Here is a 17,795-nt window from a genome sequence, read left to right as displayed (position 1 = left end):
GAGGTCGTACTATCGCAAGTAAGGTTGACTAGTAGGCAGACAGTCGCTGTACCGTAAACAACCTAGTTAGCAAACGGTCAAGCTATGGACGCGTTCAAACAATGGAAGGGTTGTTGGAAAGAATATTGCTTCGTGAAAGCCCTGTTTCAAAGCCATCTGTTTTGTAAATTTATTATCACGACACAAAAAAAAGGCCGTTGCCTATTTTCTTATAAGATGGAAATGAAGTCCTTTTTCAACTATTGGATGACTACAGTAAAGCTCACCCTTGATATGAACTATAGCATTTCGTTTTTTTTGTTTTGTATCATTTTTGGACAACGAAGGAGGACGTTGGTAAGCTTCAGTATAACGACGTTCTCGTTTTCTGCAATCTGTGCATATTTGAAATACAAAGTGGTGGTGTTTTATGCATTTAGAATGGAGTATATTGAGACTATGTACGCTTTCATCTGGGTTGGACAGTTGTGGACTCAAACAGTGCATTTGGTTATTGTTCAATTCTCCACTAACTCTACTTTTGTTACATAGCCTACCCAGCGCCTTGCTATGCAACCTGAAATTCAAACATACGATTATTGTCTTGTCCGCATGAAGATCAAATTTTGTCAAGATTATGTAAGACAGCTTTTCTGATTGGGCAATTTCCTCATTATTTCCAGGAAAAATATTGTCCCAATCTTGGATTCAAATTTTTTTTTTTTTTTTTTTTTTTTCAGTTTTCTCTTTCTTATATTTTGGCCTTTTCTTGTGTTTGGTTTTTTTTATTAGTTTTTTTTTTTTTTTGTTCTAACAGAGAAAAGAAAGCCTTTTCTTGTGTTTTCAACTGATTCTTTGTTTCCATTAAGTTTTTTTTTTTTTTTGACTTTTTGATATAATCAACCCGGTCATTATATAAAAGTTCATTGTTTTGTAGAAGGGAAGAAACGCTTTTTTCCTCTTATAAACCCACGCAGCAGGACCAAGATATTTTGTGAATGGCTTCTTCATGTTTATGTATCCTGTGATACCAGCAAGTACAAGTCAAGTAACCTCAGAGCCTGAAAATCATACCAGTAACATGCCTCGTAATAGAAGTCTTTCTGCTGCTTCAGCTACCAGTGCTACCAACGCCTATTCCAACAACAACAACAACAACAACAACAATACGAGCAACAGTGGTTCATCCCCAGCTTTGTTATCGAGAGGATTTGCAAGCCTACGAAGGGCCCACAGAAGATTATCCAACTCAACACCTATTACCCCTACCTCACCCTCTTCACAGCATCAACCACCACCACCACTACCACCACCACCACCACCACTGCTCATGCCGCAGGACCCACAAGAATCCAATCCTATGGCAACCTCCAATCATTCCGACAGACCTTCCTCCATTGAATCCCTCCCTGAGAAACCCCGATTAAGACTCATTCCCAACGTAGGAGTAGCCACCAGAAGTTTTGTATTTGATATCATTGATAAGGAACTGGAGATAGGTGTCACTTATAGAGTGGGGAGGTTCTCCGATAGAAATGCACTCTCTGACAGATTATCTTTTAAAAGTAAAGTCGTGAGTCGCAATCATGCAGAGTTATGGACCGAACAAGGAAAGGTAACAATAGAAATAAGAAAAAAAAAAACCCAGAATACAAGTACAGACCATACTAAAGAAAAAGCAAACTGGTAAATTCTTGGAAAAAAAACCAAAAAACCCCCCCACTCCCCAAGGTCTTTTTACGTGACATAGGATCGTCGAGTGGTACCTTTCTAAACAGAATTCGACTGAGTCCACCCAGTCATATAAGCCCTCCTCACGAGATAAAGGATGGTGATACGATTCAATTAGGCGTTGATTACCAGGGTGGGTTGGAGCCTATTTATCGAGCAGTGCGTATTCGTGTAGAATTGAATAGACAACAGCAAACGGCCGATAACCCATTTACCCGGACTGCATTCCAACAGTTGCGTTCTCATCTTATTGCTCACCCAGCAGCAGCAGCATCCGTACCAGGATTGCCACCGACAACGACAACAGCCTCAACAACAGCTGCAGATTTTGTTCAACCTGCCGACTTGGGACTTCACCGTGAACCTACCAAAGTGGATCATGCGACAACCATGGAACCCTCCTCTGCCATGGCTTCATCTATATCGGTTGCTGATATGGCCAGTCGGATGCCCTTGAATACATCAAGGGCAGACATTCAAGAATGTTGTATTTGTCTTTATGCTATTGCGCCTTTTCAAGCTCTATTTATTGCACCCTGCTCACATATATTTCACTTTAAATGCCTTCGACCCATCGTATTCCAAAATTATCCAGGCTTTTCTTGCCCGCTTTGTCGTAGTTACTTTGATTTGGAAGCGAGCGTGGCCGTGGAAGTAGAGGAAGTCTTGGAGGCCTTGGAGGAAGCTAAGCGACATCAACAACAACGACAACAACAACAACAACAACAAAAGCATACACATGCGCGAACAGCATCCATTGACCCTGTACCAGAGTTAAACGAAGAAGAAGAAGAAGAAGAGGAGGAGGAGGAGGAGGAGGAGGAGGCCGCAGGATTTTCTGGAGGAACAGATGAAGAGGCTGATATCAATACGGCAGGACGTATGGAGATGTCATCACCGGTGGTCTGCGTTACCACTCCACCGGTACCTTATGTAGAGGAAGAGGAGGAGGAGGAGGGGCAGACGGCATCCATCACACCCACAGCAACATCCCTGACGCAAGCCATTTTGATGAATCAAACCGACAACAACAGTCGGTCCTCTATTTCCTCTGAAGAACAACCCCATTTACAAACACACTTGAACGGTAGACCTACAACCACCACCTCCAATAGAAATGGGGAAGCCTTACTTTCTACGACCTTGGTAGGGTCGCCGATTTTTGATACACATATGATATCTGCTACTACGACTTCCAGCAACTCCGCTACCTCTGGACAATAATAAGAGTGGATAGACAACACCAAAGAGAGAGTCCTTTTTTGCTTTGGTTTATTTTAATTTTTTCATTTTACCCGTTTTTTTTGTTTTTTTTGTACAGATTTGCGATAAACCCCTTTTTCTTTGCTGTCCGTTCGAAATCCATCCAGCACATTGGATCATATAACCCACTTCATCCCACTTTAAATTTGTTAGACTAACCCTATTTTGTGTATCATCAAGAAAAAAAAATAAGCCCACAGTTTTCTATAGACCAAGAATAATGTATTATATATTCTTTGACCTCCATTCTCCTTTTTCCAACCTTGTTACCCTCCCACCTTTTTATTTTGGCTACCTTGCAGTCAAAAACATGTTGAATAAAAAAAGAACGTTGCATATGTCATAGTCCTCACGTAATTTTTTGTTTTTATTGTTACAAATTGGGGAAAAAAAAAAAAAGCTACGGGTATGAGTGAGATGGTAGTAGCTTATCGATAAGAATCATTACGATCCATAAGTTAAAGGTCTTGTTAATATTTCACGGACGATAGCAGATGCGCTTTCTATAGGTGCTCTCACTGTTAAACGATACATCTACATTTTTTAAATTAAAAAAAAAAAAAAAAAAAAAAAGTCAGTTCTATAGATGGGCTGATTGTGGGAGGCTCACGCATCACTTACATTTTGTTCAAGGTTCGGTTCCAGCCGTAATAAAACACCAATCTTTCCTCCTTGTGGACCTGAATCTATAATACCGGCACCCACATAGTTATTGGGATTGGGATCCACCCCTATCAATAGCCCCAAGCCGAACTCTTGCAGTAGCGTCGTCACATGCGCAGGTTGAATAGGCACCTCGCTCTTGAAAATCACTTGGCTCTCGCGAGGAGGACCCCCGATTTGATTCCAACGTTTGAAAAAGTTGCTTCCGTCCATCGTCGTGATGGGTTCTTGAAACTTGGTCAGGAGAATGGGTAATTTAAGGTGAAGCACCTGACTCTCCCGATCCATGGTATACGCAATGAAAATCTCTGGTGAGTGAAGAAAAACATCCCTACATTCGACCGAAAGAAGCTGCTGCATTTGTGATCCGCTGGGTAGGAGAGCTTGCCCTTCATCAGGCGACAACACGGTCACATTCACGCCTTCGACAGGTCCAACGACCAGACGGATACCCGACATCGTGTACGCTGTTTTATTGGTCAAGTAGAGAGCCACTCTGCCCTGAGCGGCGTGATATTCTGACTTGACGGACACTTGCATTTGCTGGTCTTCATATAAAACACCCTCTGCTTTGTGCTGAAGTAAGTTATAACCGAGCTCATAATCAGGTGCGAGCGGCGTAGTTGTATCGAGGTGCGTTGTTTGAAGTGCACTTTGTTGATGAGAAGAACGATCCTCGAGTGTCAAGTCGGATAAATCGAGCAAGTCGCGCTCCTTCTCTTGTGGTGGGTTTGGCTGAGTCAGCATGGACGAAAGGTGGCTCGAAGGCGCAGTCATGGATCGTACAGGCGCCGCCCCAGCAGAGGAGGGCGGTGCGGGTGCCGAAGAACGACTATAGCCCGTCGTCGTCGTCGTCGTCGTGGTGTGGAAGTGATCAGCTGAGCTTGATCGAACAGAGACCATCCGTTTAAGCGTGTCTTGACGTTCCGCGTTGGCTTCACGACCACCAATCACCCATACACGGCTGTCCACCGTATCCCCTTGCTTCTCGTTTAGTTTCAATAATAAAGTGGATTCCCTTTCTGGGAAAGGAGGCATTTCCTCACACACTGTCTGCAGCATGTCGTCCGTTGCCATCGTTGAAATAGAAAAGTATTCACATGCTCTTTGCTGGAGCTCAGCATCCAAAACATATCGGTATTGATTCAGTACAGGCAATATCTGTCCTTTGATCTCTGGAAACAAATTCACAAATTTGACATACGTCGTCAAGAGAAGCGCGCGCGTTTGCAATGAGCAAAGATTGAACTTGGCGTGGATGGCATTGAATTGCTCAATAGGACTGCAGCCCCTGAGGTTGGCGATTAAATGACCGAATTCACCAAGAATATAGCCTCCGACTTTGACCATGGTTTCGTTGTATTGGGGCGATCCCAAATAATTAAGTACGGTTTTGGCTGCATATTCTTGTAAATCTTCGTTGTTCGTCACAATTTGAACGACGCGAAACCACACTTCCTCACTGACTTGTTCTCCCGCTGTAGAGATAAGCTGGAGAATAATATCGACATACCATGAGTACGTTGAGGCGAACTTTTCCGCTAAAATGGCTATTTTCAACACCATTTCCTCACGCATGGCATAATCTGCTACCTGCAGGTAACGCAGTAATTCCGATACAATCACTTTGGCATTCGATGTATCGCACATCGAATACAATAAATCCAATCCTCGGCGACGGACACTGATATCTTTATCTCGGAGTGACATCAGAATGGTCTCTTGGTGCCGTTTGATGGGCTCAAGCGACGTCAAACAAGCTGCTAAATGAGCCATGGTTTCCAAACCTAAATACCTCACATTCGTTTCCTTGCTAGATATGAATCTGCCCAAAAGCGCTGCTGCTTGCGCGCAAATGCTGGAATTACTGTCCACATGAATAGCAAGGTTGATCGCTTCAAAGAGAACGGCATTTTGCGCGTTGCTGTGTTGAACATTCTTTGGTGTATCCTGTGAATTCGTGATAATGATTTGCAGTAATTCTGTAATATCGGCTTGTAGCTTGGGATCGTCTTTTGGAGAAAAAAAATAAAAGATGAATGAATATCACGGAAAATAAAAACCCATTTCAAACGAGTCGGCCCCCCCCCCTCCCCTAATACCTACCAGGTGGAGGATAATATTGAAGTAAACGTAAGCATTTCACTTGTAGCCAAGGAATGGGCACTTTGTAATAGATATAATCGATACTATAATCTCGATCAATGAGAATCTACACAACTCAAAAAATGGTCAGGGTTTTTTTCTCCCTCTTCCTCATCTTTTTGAGCATCAACTTACCCTTTTCAATCGATTCACTGCTTTTTCGTAACATCCGCTATATTCGTTAGGATAGCTTTGGGCTAGAGCCAGAATCAATGTTGTAACACTCAATGCAACACCCTATCGAACACATCCATAAGCATCGAGCTTGAAATCAGCTTATATAACTCTGTCTTACCAAATCGTATTCATCCATTAAAGACACAATTCTTTCAGCCCATTCCATCACCGGAACTACATCTGGATGTTTACGAAACAGACGTAACAATGTCAAAGCAGCCTTCTTCTTAACAAAGCTTTTTGACGTCCTATAGAAAATTTATCCCATTCGTCAATGCCCTGCTCTTCCAATACCATTGTCCCAGAAAAAAAAAACCCTACGGTGATATCAATAAACGATGAACATCCACAGCGAGACTTTCGGCCATTTCTCTACCACCAATATTTGCAATGGCATGCAACGCTAAACAGTTGTTGATCTCGTTCATATCATCTAGATCCTTCTTGATCGAGTTGACAACAAGTCGAAGCAAATCACTGTTCTCATGGAAAAGCAAGGTCACTGCTAGATAACCCTAGATTGCCATTTTTGTTAGAATAAACATAGTAGTCCCACCCTGATGATAGATCAGTCAAACTCACAATTTGTTTTTCGCTGTACTTTTGACTAGAAATCAAGTTGACAGCTTCCATATGACCGAAATCAATATCCCAACCGAGAATGTACATGTATAGTAATTTGCAGACATATTTCTTCTTTTGATACCCATTCAAATTTCCCTCTGTAAAGGGCGTGTTACTGTCAATCCCAATAGTGTGTGTCTTAAAGACTCGTCATCGCTTCATTCCTACCTTTGAATTTCGAACGGATATTGGCCATTTCTTTGTTGATTCTTTTTTCCTCCAGCTCACGTATACGACCTAGAAGAAGGAGAAAGTGAGGAGGTTAATAGCCCCACTTGCGATCGAGGGACGATGAAAATCAATCACTTACATTTTCTAATGTCGGCTAAGAAAAAAAAAAGGTTCTGTTAAAGATGACGAATGGACAATGTTCGTAAAACATGTAAAGCTAATTTACCAATAAAAACCGTCAAGCCTCGCATGGAGCTCATTGTGGAGTAGTGAAGTCTATTGTGGAAGTCAAAAGCGACTAACTATTTGTATGCAACTCAAAATAAAGTGATGAACGGAGCTAGAAAGCGTAAGTAACCCACAGCCGTAATATTCACTTTTTTGGAGTAGGACAATCATTCATTTGGGGGAACTTAATTTACATTTTTTATTAACAAGTACTGTACAGAAAAAAACAAAAAGTTTCTTTTTTTTTTGTTTTTGTTTTTTTTTTTAACTGACTACCGTTGTTACTACCGTCGTTACTACCGTTATTATTCAAAACCAAAGCCAGTAGAACACTCACTAATGGCCTTGAAAAGTTGCGTACGCAGAATATCATAAGATTCATATTGCGGTAAATCAATTTGATTGAAACTAATAGGAGGAAAAAAGAGAGCGTCAATACAAATCGTATAAAATGAGACATGAAGACTCTCTCACAAAAATATCACTTACCAAGTATGTGCTGAGGGTAACCTATTTACACTTCCAAACTCTTTGTGTATTTGGAACTTTTGTATGCCGTTCGAACCTTGTAACTTGGCAAAGCCTTCTAAAGGAACTTTTGAGGTACCAGTTGAGAACTGAAGTAGCTTGGCTCTTTCTTCTTGATCAAATGATCGCACCGCTCTCCAAAACCATTGAATTTGTGGCGACGATAAAGTGTAACCTTCATATTCAGTGTTAGCTTTCCAATCCTCAATATCAATGTCAGGTAGGCCGGATATGAGTAGTTCTAATTCCTGCTCATTGAAAATTTGTATCAGATCCCGTGGAATGATATCATGAAAACCTTGCAAGAAAGCATTCACTTGGTCTTTGATCGCCAACACGAGTTTGTGTTCAGTAACCAACGTAACATATTCATGCTTGTTCTCCTCAGTAACAGAAATTTCACGGCCATTGGGCTTTAGATCAATTGTTTTGGTTGTACCAAAGTCGTCGGTTTCGATACTAAATGTTAAATCCATGATATCCGTTATATCGTTCTCTAGCATCCAGACTAAACTCTTGTAGTAAGCTAGATCAACTGCTTCAAGATCACGATAGTCAACAGGACGTTCAAGCATAAGCTTATAGAAGGAACGTGTAAAGTAGGCATCCAATAATCTACCATCATGAATGGCTTTACCAATCACGCGCCCGACGAACTTGAAGTAGCTCAAATGCTCAGGATTAATACCAGAGGCGCGATTGGGTTGATAGGTCAGCTTATCAGCAGCTGAGGTGATGAATAAAGCATAATTTGGATCGAACATTTGTCTTGCAAGCACTTGGAACCATTCCCTGGAAAGGCCACCAGCATCTGTACCATCTTCATTGTCAAACTGGACATTGAGTTTGCCATACCTTATTTCGTCACCTGTAAACCCTTGCAACTGACGATACGTATCTTCAAAGACATGGTCACGACGAACATTGAGTCGAATAGGGTTATGGAAATTCTCCTCTTCTGAACGCTTATGAAGCTGCTGGTTGAAATAACTACGCTTATTATCAAATTCCAGTATTTTGGGGTTCTTCACGAGAAGCGAAAATGCACCATTCATCAAAGATGGATTGTTGCGAACCATAATATTCAATAGCTTCTTATGTTCCTCTGTAAAGCTGAGGAAGAATTGTTCTGCGGTTGTAGCCTCACGCGCTTTCATACTGTTACCGTTGACAATTGAATATTTAGATACAGCCATAAAGGACTCCACCAAAGGTAAAAGAACTGTAGCCACATTGAGCAAATCCTCTCTACCTTGAATGGCCTTTAAGCAGCCACTCAACATTCTCCACACTGGCGCGAAATCTAGCTTGTTGTATAACTTGACCAAATTTTGTTGATTTTGTTCAGTTTCATCAGAAGTCATATGACGTTTATGGGTATACAAGTAATCCATTGCTTTTAGAATACGTAACAGTCTGGCTTGATGAGATGTCGCAGCAGAAAACTGAACCAGAACAGAGCCTGTAAGTTCTGTACCTTCCTTTAACTGTTCTAACACAGCAGCAAGCTGCTTGAGATCGCTTAATACTTCCCCACCACAGATATTGGCTACTGCAGTTAAGGCATCTATGATCCATATAAGAACGCCATCAGGGGAGGATAAATAAGAAAGAATACTAACAGTATACTGGAAAGTATGACTGGAGCATTCGCCGTTACAAAATACGTTGACGATCTTTTGAAGATAATCTTTGGGAATCTCGGGAGCGTGGTGTTGCGATTGTTTCTGTCCATCCGATGTTGGTTTTTGATCCCTCAGCTTATTGTATTTCCGAACCAATTTGGGATAATATCGGCAAATAGTCATCAAAAAGTTCGTCAACTGCTCCATCAAAAAGGTATTGTTTACAAAAGCCTTACGGTCCAGAAGTCCCAGCAGAAACAGTATAGGTGTTTCATGACATAGCCTTGATTTCCATTTGCGGTTGTTTGTTGAAAGACGGCGCTTCCGATTCCAGACTTCTTTATTCGCCAAGAAGAATCCAATAGAACGGTCGTTCCAAGTAACGACATAGTATGCTATCTCCAAACATCGTTGAATAATTAAATTGCTTTTAGTGGCTTGCTTGGCTACATCTTCGTCTGTGATATCTCCACCACTAGTAAATGAGTCTTCACTAGCATCTTGTAACTGACAAAGTAACAAGGATAGCAAGTCATCACGGGTTTTACTATTTTCGCATAAACTTAACAGTAATCGATTCAAAAGGGTCTTGGAGAGTGAATGAGGTACGAAGAGTAATTTAACGAGAGAAAGTAACTCTGAATGCTCTACCAATCGAATGGCGTTGCGATGAAGTATAGCTCTCCTATTTGTTCCTGCATCCCTAGACAATTGCTCATCACTATGGACACTCGTTTCCACAGGCTCAGTCTGCGGCTCCTGTTGAGCTGTTGTAGCCTCAATAGTATTCGTAGCATCAATATCAGAAATATGCCTGCTGGATAATTGTTCGGAAATTTCAGCTCGAAGGTCTTGAGGCAAGGCATCCAAAAATTCAGGACTGATATCATCGTCCATGTCGTCCATCATTGATTGGTATTCCATTGCAGTTTGACTGAGAACTTCGGCACGCAAATTCTCAGGTATCGCACGTAAGAATTCAACATCTATTCCCGTACCAGTGATGTCAACTTCTTCCCCATCAATCATTATTGTAACAGGTTCTTCCTCTCCTTCCTCTTCTTCGTCTTCAGCCTCTTCATCATCTTCTTCTTCGGACATCTCATACGCCATTGCGTCCTCATCACCTACAGTTGCTTCTCTCATCGATGCTTCATTTGCTGTTGTTGCTGTACTACCTGTATTTTCGTCTAAATTTACGGGTAAATAGAGTGAAGTGCCGTACAATTTTGCATTCTCATCTTTCGATTCGCTTTCTATTTCAATTGTATCTTTCAAACGTTCAGTCAGATCTTTCGATAACTTGACAGCTTTCTCTGTAGCGACGGGTATCATGAAAACCATCATAAATTCTTGACTCCAACGATCAACTGTTTGTACTATTGAGAAATCTTTTACTATAGCTAAAGCATGTCTCGTCTCTTTTTCAGCAGTTTCATCAGAGGAGGAACTTGTATCTGCATTAATGTTTGAGGATGTATTAGTATTGCTACGTCCCTGTTGTTGATGTTGTCGTTGTTGATGATGACGTTGCTCCTGAATCAGTTCTTCCAAAATTTGAACAGCACTAAAACCAATTATATCTTCATATGCTTGCAAATGACTGCTACTCGTAACGGGTAACATTCTATGTCCAGATGCTGATTGGTTTTCTGTTTCGTCTTCTCCCATAGCGTTTCTTACTATTGGATGCAGGAGCATATTATTCTCTCTTGACCGCGAACCATGGGCATGTGAAAGACCGAATGCTAATCATAGACCAAAAGGTCATAAATATTTGACGCGCTGATATTGATAAAAGATCAAACTTACCATTTATACGGGTTATTCCGCCCAGGTAAGAACCCACTACAGAATACACATAAAGAAAAATTAGTCTGGCTAGTTTCAGTCATTTAACGAATATGTCCTTACAATTTCGAGCAACATTGGTCATTTCTTCCTCGTTCAAATCTTCTTCAAGGACATCTTCCTCTGCTTCCGAATCAGAGCCTGAGATATCGCCTCCACGCTCTTCTATAGGATTGTCTTCGACCTAGATATTTTGAAAATAAATTGTAAGTATGAGGTGCTATTGTCATTCTTATGATTGTGTTACCATTTGAACACGTCGGGTTCTGAAATGACCACGACGGTGCACTTCTTCCGTTCCAATTCTAGCACCCAAATTTCTTGCTAAATCTCTCACTTCATCCAAACTGGTTATGGATGCAGCAGAAGAGCCCTCAGATGAATCATATACACTTGATGGCGCAATAGATATGCCAGATTCGGACCCGGAGGTACTACTGCTTTCATCTTCATCACTACTTTCATCCTGTTATGGGGAAAAGGTATCATTTAGTGCTCGCCATTGTATTATATAGTGCTCCATTGTAATGATACTAACTATATCTTCCTCTTCTTCGTCTTCCGTGTCCGACTGATGATATCGATGACTCCTCATCAAGTCTTCCATTTCTTCATCTTCCTCTAATTCACCGTCGTCATCTGATTCATCCGAGGAAGATGTATCGTCTATGATCTCTTGGCCAGAACTATGTCTAGAGTTTAGTAACGGAAATCCAAAGCAGTGATTGTGTAAAGACTTTACCTGGCCATCTCAACGTCAGAATCCTCCGATGCTGCGTCTATCTCTTCTTCATCAGTTACTGTACCATCCATCATGGCTAAAGACGAGTTTCTATAAATATCATTCACATCGGCTAGAGGAGAATCGTCATCATCTGTATCCATGGGTATAAACGCTTCGTCATATTCATCGCCGATGTTGCTTTGCTGTTCCTTGTTCTCTGCGTTAAGCGCTGTAGGGTCCAAACGAATAGCCAACTTGGTGAGTTGTTCCAATGGTACCAAAATCGAGTTGAGCACCGACTTAGCATGAGGATAGTTTACATCAACATCCTCAATAACAGAAATAAGGAGGGATACAAATTTCTTTTCAATCATCAACTCACACATTTGAGAGATAGCTTCAGGCTCGATAACCGAGCCTGGTATCAAAGGTGTATAATGAGCAAATAAAAGTCGATGACTTAATTCAGATAAGGCAATATAGTGGCTGTACTTGTGACGAAGACTTCCATTGGACTGCAGGGTTTCCTTGAAAGCACGAATGATTAGATCCAATACATGTTTTCTTATACGTGTTATTGCGACGTGCGCAGATTGGTCTTCTTTGACAGCATATTCGTGATTCACTAATCGAGTGGTATCATAGCACATACTGACGATAATGGAATAAGCCCAGGTTGAAACATGCTGCTTGAGTGTTTGCTTTTTACTGTCATCAGAAAATGGTGTAGTTGCATCGTAAGGTAAGAATTGCGTTATCATTTTGTACACTACAGAATCTCGATTTTGTGAAGAAGATTCAAAAATATCGTATTTGCAACTGGGGTATGAAGAGACAAGTTCGAAGACAAGCTTCAATAGGAAGCCTCTATATGCAATAGACAAAATATTTTCGTCGTTATTATCTGATTCATTAAGCTGTTGCAGTAAAAACTTCATAACAAGAACTGAAGAACCCTTTGCTGCTTTGTTCGATGCATCTTTCACTGTGTGGGCAGCATCCTCATTACTTTGATTGAACTTAATGCTGACTTTGCCATCAGGATATTGTGTCAAGCGCGCCAATTGGGAACTGACGTCTAAAAAGATCTCAGGATCACGAAGAGCTAGAAAACCATTGCTGCGAATAAAAGTTGATACTGTATGGAATTCTGTCTTCACCAAAGAAAACCAATATGGAAGCCATTCGCGCATACGCTCTTTGATCACATCCTTGCTTTCCATCAAATGACGCAATATCAATACTATATATAGCTGAACCATCTTGAGTCGCTCAGCATTCTGTTTTGATTGCTCGAATAATAAATTTAAGCCATCCCATTTCATGAACAATTGGGCAGTATCATAATGCTTCGTCAAGCGTACGATGATACGAAGAGTAGCGATGAAATTATCTTGTGTAAGCTTATCAAGCTTGAGCAAATCAATGCAGTACTTTAAAAGCGTTGTACGATTTTCATTTGAGATGACTGGAGATTTCTTTGTGGAATCGACCCTGCTTGCTTCATTACTGACTATAGTTGCGTCTGTCACACTTTCATCTGTAGGAGGGTCAGAGAACGCTAACTTTGTTTCCAACACGGAGAATAATGTAGTCAACCAATGTGGATTCGCAAATTCTCGATAGGTTACAATGATATTTAGGAAATCAAACCAATCAATGTAATCAGATAAGGCCGACATGATCAGTGGCATTACCTGATGCATAGCTGTCTCAGACGGCTCATGCATCATAAGAGCAAATATACGTATTCGATTGATAGTTGCTTCGAATACCGCCCGTTTATCTTCAAAAGATGCGGCTGGGACTGTTTCGTTTTCATATTGATGTCCTTGAGAGAACAAATGTATTGTTCGTTTAGTATTGTCTTCAATATTAGCAGGATCACCACAACAGAGAACGACCATTAGATCACGTATTTCCAAATCAACATCATTACGAACATTTACTAAAGACGCAAGTTGTTGAGGTAGATTCTCCCGCATTTCACGGCGCATACTTGATAAGTCATCGAAAAGTTCCTTCGACTCCAAAGAGACCATCTCTTCCTCTCCAGATCCAGATTCATCTGTTTCAACGTCAGTGTCAATATCCTCATAATTCTCATCATTATCGTCTTCCATAATTTCTTCCTCTGGTTCAGCAGTTTGTGGAATATTTTCTTGTCGCTCGGCTCCATGATGAGAAGGGACTGGATCCATAGAATCCAAGCGTGTAATAAGTTGATAAAGTAGGTTTCGTCGTTCCCCCTCATTGAGGGGTATTACTTCTGTCTCTATATCTGCCAATACCGTTTCTATAGCCGACGTATTATACCACAAATTCACCAAAATGCGACGAGTTGCATTACGCTCAGCAGCTGTCAAAGGCGTTGACGTAACCAAATTGCTGGACGAAATGTTACTCAAAATTGGTCTACCAGCACTGACAGGATGCTCTACCAAACGACGACTAAACAAGTAATCTAAAGCACAAAGACCATATTGAAAACGCGACAGAGCATTTTCGACAAGATGAGATTCAAAGCCCATACCAATCAAAGCAGTACGGTTGGCTATAAAATCTGGAGAAGAGGAATCGATACTGCTAATGAGTCCTTGTTCATCATTTTCTTCATTGTTGTTGCGACGACGAGGATATCGCTGTTCACCATCTGACTTGAAATGCAACGTTAGGCATCTAAGCAATGACTGCAAGACATGCTTTGAAAGTTTATGTATTCCACTTGATTGCGTTAAGACGTAAGGCGATAAAGCACAACAAACCTCGAGATGAACTGCAGCTATCCATTGAAATGGTTCGAACTTTTCATATATGCCATCTTTGAGCGTTATTGAGTTGACTTGCACAGAAAAGTGGATGGTCTTGGCAGAACCGAGGTGATTAAGGATTGCGAGTAGAAGTTCGATACACGTATTGACCCTTTTACAAAGAGTGGATTCCGACTTTCCATCATTCACTAATAAGTTCATTTGCGTCCAAAATTGGGGGAAAAGTGTGTTCAACATTAGATCAAGGACGCCTTCTAACCTTAAAGCGATAGCAATAGGCATGTGAATTGCTGTACTGGATCGATCATTGAGAAGTAACATAGATATCATTGAGAAAATTGAAGCATAAAAATTGTAACGGTATTCCAGCTTTAAATCATTAAGATACTGAAGACACTCTTTGAAAAATACAGTCATTTCTAGGCCCACTTCTAGAGCTCGTTGCGCATTCAGATCAGAGTCGGAAAAACGAACAGGTGCTTTTGTAGATGCTTTGATAATTCCCTGAAATATCGGCATGATAGCAGGCGGTATCTCTCCAATCAATAATTTGAATCGTCGAGTGTTAACTAGTCGAGGATCTCTAGGCTTTTCTTCATCATCCTTGTCCTCAAGGATAGTTGTATACCAAGATTCTGGAACTGAATTCCTTAGTAAAATGTTTTGCCACACCATTGTCCTATGAATTTCCCCAAGAACTTGCACGAAGGTTTTCCGTTCTCCTTCTTTATCATCTTCAGAAATAAAAACCTTTTTCAAACACCAAGCGATAAGTTCCTCTGAATGATCTGATGAAGTCAAGATAGAGGAGGCGAAGACTGACGACAGCAATCCGGTATAGCCAAAAAGGATACTGCATTTACGGAACAGTTTATTACCTTTTTCAATGGAAACATTATTTTGACCTAATATTGAATAGAAACGTGCGCATTTTAGTTTCCCCAGGTCACATTAACATCAATTACACGAATCCGCTCGGCTGATACTTACCATTTGCTTCAATAACCTCGTGTATTGTACTTTTTCCCTTTTGAAAGTCTTTGAAAATGAATTGAGAAGACTCGTATATCTTCGAGGCTATCAAACCTGCCAGTTGCAGTGGATTGGCATCTGATAGCACGCGGAAGACAAAACTTAAAGAGTCAAAAGCAGAAGTAATCACAAAGTCATAAGGTAGATTGGGTAATTCATAAAACTGAAGAATTAATTTGCCGTAGGTAGACCACCTTTCCGTATTTGATGTGTTCCTCAGAAAACCTTCTAAAAACTATTAAAAAAAAAGGGGGGTTGAGTATTGTGCGTCATTTTTAAAAAAAGGAAGAAACATCGTACTAATTCCTACCTTTGCCACCAAGTCGACATAACCCAAAGTTAGGCATTGCGGCTTTTCTTTTTTTAAGGGCGTAGGCTTAAGTACAAGTCTATCAGAATGGTCCATGGGCCTACTACTATACGAATCTTCTTCTGTTTGACTTCCTACTTCAATAACCTTTCGCAAGAGTTCGTTCTCTATTAACTGGTGCACTTGTTCCTTTAACTTGGGTTGGTGACGGGTTAATTCATCCATCATGACACCGATATTAGTTGCTGCACTATTCGTGAGCTCATATACGTAATGGTTGACAAATGGAGGTGAAGTCAATAGTTTGAAAAAGTAATTGAGAGAATCCAATTCATTCAAAATAGTAAGGCCTGTCTCATTCAAACAAAAGGCTCCAAAGCTGTTGATAGCTGCTACCAATACCTCATGACTATAACTTGGTGGGCTGTCTTTGATGGTTTCATCGCTGCAATAATAACTGTTGAAGGCTTTCAAAATAGCTTGAGGGAGCTTAAGTTCCTGTTGCAGAGCAGAGAGTGAGGTAGGTTCAGAGTGAATAAATAAGGTAGTGAAATTGATTGCTTGGGCAAAAATAGAGGGCCCAAAGACAGGCAGATGTTGAGAGATAGTGATGATACTTTGACCGATATTTGTCGTATCCATTAAATTACGTAAACCATCTGTAGTAGCTGTGGTATAAGATGGATCCATTAGGTGCATTAGAAGGCGGAAATTAAGTTTAATTAAGTGCAAATAGTTGTATTTAGAGACTTGGTCTTCATTATGAGCTCTATGTAATTGTAAGCGTTTTTCAACAATGACTTGAATGGTATCTGTGATTACATGTATGCCGTTGGCATTAAAGAAAGATGGGTATGCTGTGTCTATTGTAGTCAAAATTGTGTCCAAAAGGCTGAGGACATGATGCAATACCTGAAGAAATGAAAAGTAGGTTAATGATCAGACTTTCGTCTATTTTCTTGCAATGCATTGCTTCACTTGCCTTCTCATTTACTGTACTCAAATGATTTGCCTGGTCGAGCAGTTGAACTAGAGTTGAAATGATGCCGGCCGTCATCAGCATTGTTTGACCAGCGGGCGTTTGTAACAAAAATGATATTAAGTTAAAGAAAGCACCATAAAAATCGGATGTGTATGCTATAGATTGAAGATCATAGTTAGCTTCGCATTAAAATTACTTTACTGTGTTTCCAATGAGTTACCAGAAGCAGGTTTGACAAGTTGGCGTAAAATATGAACAAGAATACCATGATTAGCGGATGCGTTGAGAGTAGATAATACCTCGCTTGCTTTTGATTTGTGCCTCGCAACGGCTTCCAAAGCATGTAAGGCATAGGTTTGAATGTCCTACAAAAACAATATCATACGTTTAGATTGATTATTGTCTTTCCTGTTATGGAAAGTAGAAGTCGACAATACAAATACGTACTATAGGAATATCCTTTTCATCGTATGTTATAAGCTGCGCAATTTGTTGTACGATGTGAGGTTCATACAGAAAAAGCCTGTTTTGAATGATCGTTTCTGGCATAGTGTGTGCTATAAGGAGAAAGGTTCAGTAACTAACGCAAAAAGTTTACACTATACTACAATAATAATTACCCATGATGACTATTGATATGAATCTTATGACCAACAACTGTCTACAAACAAATACGTTGTTTGCGTTGTTGGCAAGTCTGACTTTTACCAACAGTTCAAAGTGATATTCGTCAGGGATGTTATATTCCTGTACTAATTTCCAGAATAATTCTAGATCAGATAACTGCTGCTGTTGCTGATTTATTGCATAGTCAATTGTTTGTAGTCCTTCTTTTTTATCTTTGTTATCGGTGCTTTTGGATGTTCGGAAAAATGATAATTGTATTTTTGTTACTGAATTCCTTTCAGAGACATTTGTGGATTCTGCATTTTTTATGCGATCGATCAAGTTGACGGATGATTTACTACCGATGCTTCCTCTGTCTTTTGCT

General features: G+C 40.5%; 3 protein-coding genes across 3 annotated transcripts; 1 reads left to right on the top strand and 2 right to left on the bottom strand.

Moving 5' to 3' along the window:
• Positions 1–1,402: 1,402 nt before the first annotated feature.
• BDF20DRAFT_803790 (SMAD/FHA domain-containing protein) lies at positions 1,403–2,388 on the top strand (the record flags this gene model as incomplete). Its single annotated transcript, XM_053076452.1, has 3 exons — positions 1,403–1,594; positions 1,711–1,943; positions 2,154–2,388. Coding segments are annotated over 3 exons (660 nt in total), but the record flags the coding sequence as incomplete, so codon positions are not given.
• A 930-nt stretch (positions 2,389–3,318) lies between these two features.
• Positions 3,319–7,129, bottom strand: BDF20DRAFT_875683 (adaptin N terminal region-domain-containing protein). Its single transcript, XM_053081339.1, has 10 exons — positions 6,980–7,129; positions 6,893–6,907; positions 6,751–6,819; positions 6,541–6,680; positions 6,280–6,473; positions 6,077–6,206; positions 5,917–6,018; positions 5,743–5,848; positions 3,595–5,648; positions 3,319–3,507 (listed from the first exon to the last, which is right to left on the bottom strand). The coding sequence occupies exons 1-10, from the start codon at positions 7,011–7,013 to the stop codon at positions 3,418–3,420; spliced, it is 2,934 nt and encodes a 977-aa protein (XP_052935881.1). The 5' UTR covers positions 7,014–7,129; the 3' UTR covers positions 3,319–3,417.
• Positions 7,130–7,158: 29 nt separating this feature from the next.
• Positions 7,159–17,353, bottom strand: BDF20DRAFT_875679 (uncharacterized protein; the record flags this gene model as incomplete). Its single annotated transcript, XM_053081338.1, has 15 exons — positions 7,159–7,389; positions 7,471–7,480; positions 7,502–7,567; positions 7,589–8,024; positions 8,046–10,882; positions 10,947–10,982; positions 11,049–11,169; positions 11,233–11,451; positions 11,524–11,671; positions 11,728–15,385; positions 15,471–15,747; positions 15,823–16,734; positions 16,805–16,959; positions 17,025–17,169; positions 17,252–17,353. The coding sequence occupies 15 exons, from the start codon at positions 17,351–17,353 to the stop codon at positions 7,287–7,289; spliced, it is 9,225 nt and encodes a 3,074-aa protein (XP_052935880.1). The 3' UTR covers positions 7,159–7,286.
• Positions 17,354–17,795: the final 442 nt, after the last annotated feature.

This window comes from Mycotypha africana, assembly GCF_025528875.1.
Source record: "Mycotypha africana strain NRRL 2978 chromosome Unknown BDF20scaffold_6, whole genome shotgun sequence".
Lineage (NCBI taxonomy): Eukaryota > Fungi > Mucoromycota > Mucoromycetes > Mucorales > Mycotyphaceae > Mycotypha > Mycotypha africana.
Note: the sequence above shows the minus strand (reverse complement) of the source record. Positions and strands in the feature narration are given on the sequence as shown.

Bases quoted from the DNA above. Each gene is read 5' to 3' on its own strand.
- BDF20DRAFT_875683 (XM_053081339.1), bottom strand. From the start codon at position 7,013: ATGAGCTCCATGCGAGGCTTGACGGTTTTTATTG. The intron at 5,649-5,742 runs GTAGGTATTAGG...TTTCTCCAAAAG, and splicing joins TCAATATTATCCTCCACCTG to ACGATCCCAAGCTACAAGCC. The intron at 3,508-3,594 runs GTAAGTGATGCG...TAAAAAATGTAG, and splicing joins AACCGAACCTTGAACAAAAT to ATGTATCGTTTAACAGTGAG.